Consider the following 3,131-nt stretch of genomic DNA (forward strand, 5'->3'; position numbering starts at 1 on the left):
TGAAAATTCAAAAATGTAATTCATTATTTTTTGTGTTCCATTTTCCAACAACTTATCAATTACAAAACCCATCTAGAACTAAAATACAGAACAGGATATAGAACATAACTAAAATACATGATATATGTCACCTCAAAATGTTGGTCTACAATTGGTAATGAAGCAATTCTTGTACTTATAAATTATAATCCACATCTTATGAGATTTGACGATGATGTTGAAACCAATTTCATTCGCACAAATTTCGCGCGAAAGAGATAGCAGAATCAAGATTATTCTCACTTGTGGCTACATTTGTTGTATAAGCTTCTAACCTTCAACCCCTAACTGGTTTCTGAAGAATGGCAGACAACACAACTTCAGATTTTCCTGATCCAAAACTATCAACTTTCTCTCCCACAACCCATTTCAATTTCTTATATCCAAACCTTTCAATCAACCTTGTTAGAGTTTGTTTCTTCTCTTCACTAAAACAAAAGAAGTTATCAAGCCAAAACAAACCACCGGCCCGCAAAACTCGATCGATATCAAACATTAAAAACTCCAACTTTTCAGCTTTTCCTCCAACATCCAATGCACTTGATGCATGAATCAAATCAAACACATTGTCATAAAATGGAAACCTATGATCTAAGCTCAAGTAAAGTGGAAAAAGTCCTCTAGCAGCAATGAATTCACTAAATGGTGCATCAACATTAAGAGTATTGGTAATCACAGTAACATTTCTATCAAACATTCTAGCAGCAAAAGAACCTGAACCACCACCAATATCAAACCCTATTCTAATTCCACCATTTCCTAATGCTAAAACATCATCAACCAAAAAATCATTTTTACTTTTTGCCTTCACAAATCTCTGATTCTCATTTCCACCACTAACCAAATCAAAACAATTAACACAATCTCTACTCAATTTCTTACCTTTCAAACATTCAAAACTCTTACAATTCAAACCACTCCAATTAAAAGTGTTATTACCAAGAGGCTTCCAAAGAGAAACAGGAAAAGGATAAAAACCTGATTTTGAAACAGTTTTGGAAAAACACCTTCTTCTAGGTAAAGGCTCACACCCTTTTAAGATCAGTTTCTGAGCTACTCTCCAATCATCAGGACAAGCACCAGAAGCCTTGTAACTCATGAACTGTGACAACAAGTCTGAATTTTTCTCACAAGAATGACCAACTGATGACACCATTTCAGTGATCCCAGTTCTTGAATCCTTGCCTAAAGGAAGTTGATGTCTTTGGAGGAAGATTTTCAGCTCATTTGCAATGTTGGGTCGTGAAAGATCAATGCTTTCATAACCAAGAAGCTGTTTTTCCATCTGGGCTAGTTTCTTTTGAGACAAATCTATCTCTCTGAGTATGAGTGAGACTTGTTCTGAGACCAGAGAGATGTTTTTGTGAAGATTAAGGTTACTGTTGTTGGTGGTTGTGGTGTGGCTTTTTGAGGAAGAAGAAGTGAAAGCATAGAGAGCAAAGAGATTAGTTGTGATGACACAGAAAATCATGAGAATGTTAACAGCTGAAGAACAAAGTGTTGCTCTTTTGAATCTTGCTGTTCCATCTCCAATTTTCAGTGAAACTGAACCCATCTTTGTTAGATTTGCAAGGGAAGTACTAGATTTGGATGAGTGAAGTAAGAAAAGCTTGGTTTCAAAGAAACCAAATCTCTATGAAACCTTTGTGTCGGTTTGTGTTTGTATCATTTTTCATGTTACCTTAATTTCATTTTTTTTTTTGTTGACATATTGTTACTTTAATTACTTTGTGTTAATTTATTAGATGACCTTTCTTAACACTGATTAAGAGATCCATCATCAACTTGGAGTTATTTATGTACAAAAAACATTGCCAGTTGTCATGTGTGAATTTAATAAATGTTAGGTAGAAAATGTATAGTACGTCCAACACTTGCAATAAAAGTGAATTATTATTACATAGGTGAATGATGTGTGTGATATTAACGATTTATGAATGTTGGAAAAAAATCAGTTACAAGACAAAATATGACCTTTCTGTTTTGTTTTGTTAGTGTCACAGTTCAAGACTGAAAAAATCTTAGTGCTTCGGGTTGAAGACACATACTACGGAGACTAGCATTGGTCAAATTCTAAACTCCTAATGTCCATAATTTTACCATTATATGGTCCCCCAGTTTTTGTACTCCTTTATTTTATTTTTTTGCTAATCTACTTTATTTGCCTAATTTGTTTTACCACCATATCAAAACTCTTAGAGTTCAGACATGACATTTCTTTTAATAAAAAAATGTTTTAGTGGTTAAACATTCATTTGAATAATTTTCAAGTATATGGCCCTAAAAATAGTTTTCAACTGAAAATGTATTTGTAAGGAGAAGTTTTTTTCAAAGAAAGAAACTATTATATTTTCTTACATGGAATAATAATCTGTTTTGAGTTTGAGATATGAAAATAAAGCAGAGCAGGGCATTTTACAAATCGTATTGAATTGATTTAAATAAGTTACTCTGGGGAGTGTTTTCCGATAGTGCACCAGTACGTTACATCAAGAACCAATGCAAGCAATTATGCAAATAATAATGAGACGTAAAGGTCAAACTTTGTTAAATTATTACAATAATAATTGACGCCTTTTTAAAGGGAAGCACTTGTATACATACTCCTCATACTGGTACCACTTTAAGAATATAATAACAAATTTCTTTATGGCTTAATTGCACTTTTGACTCCCTATCTTTCCAAAACTTGCGGTTACAGCCCCCTAACTAATTTAAATACAAAACAGCCCCCTAAGTATTGAATCTTTGGCAGTTTTGGCCCCCCAAGGCCAAAAATAAAAATAAAAAAAATGACACGTGGCACCTCATTTAGAGTGCCACGTCAGCGTTGGGGGCCAAAACTGCCAAAGATTCAATACTTAGAAGGCTGTTTTGTATTTAAATTAGTTAAGGGGCTGTAACCGCAAGTTTTGGAAAGATAGGGAGCCAAAAGTGCAATTAAACCTTTCTTATTGACGCAGAATATAACAATTTTATAATACACGAAGATCACCACCTAGAGGAGATAGAAACCTACACCAGGGGACTTAAGAAATATGTGGAAATTAGTATGTTTTTTTGTCGGTCTAACTTTAATATCAATTCATCTA

At 33.7% G+C, this 3,131-nt stretch overlaps 1 protein-coding gene across 1 annotated transcript; it reads right to left on the minus strand.

The window, feature by feature from the left end:
• Positions 1 to 1,826, minus strand: LOC146951776 (putative methyltransferase At1g29790). The gene has a single exon (XM_085754982.1). The coding sequence runs from the start codon at positions 1,592 to 1,594 to the stop codon at positions 317 to 319; it is 1,278 nt and encodes a 425-aa protein (XP_085611108.1). The 5' UTR covers positions 1,595 to 1,826; the 3' UTR covers positions 1 to 316.
• Positions 1,827 to 3,131: the final 1,305 nt, after the last annotated feature.

This window comes from Medicago sativa, chromosome 1, assembly GCF_051527215.1.
Source record: "Medicago sativa cultivar Bolivia chromosome 1, Bolivia_mono, whole genome shotgun sequence".
NCBI classification, from domain to species: domain Eukaryota; kingdom Viridiplantae; phylum Streptophyta; class Magnoliopsida; order Fabales; family Fabaceae; genus Medicago; species Medicago sativa.

Excerpts from the sequence above, each read along its gene's own strand:
- LOC146951776 (XM_085754982.1), bottom strand. The coding sequence starts at position 1,594 with ATGGGTTCAGTTTCACTGAAAATTGGAGATGGAACAGCAAGATTCAAA.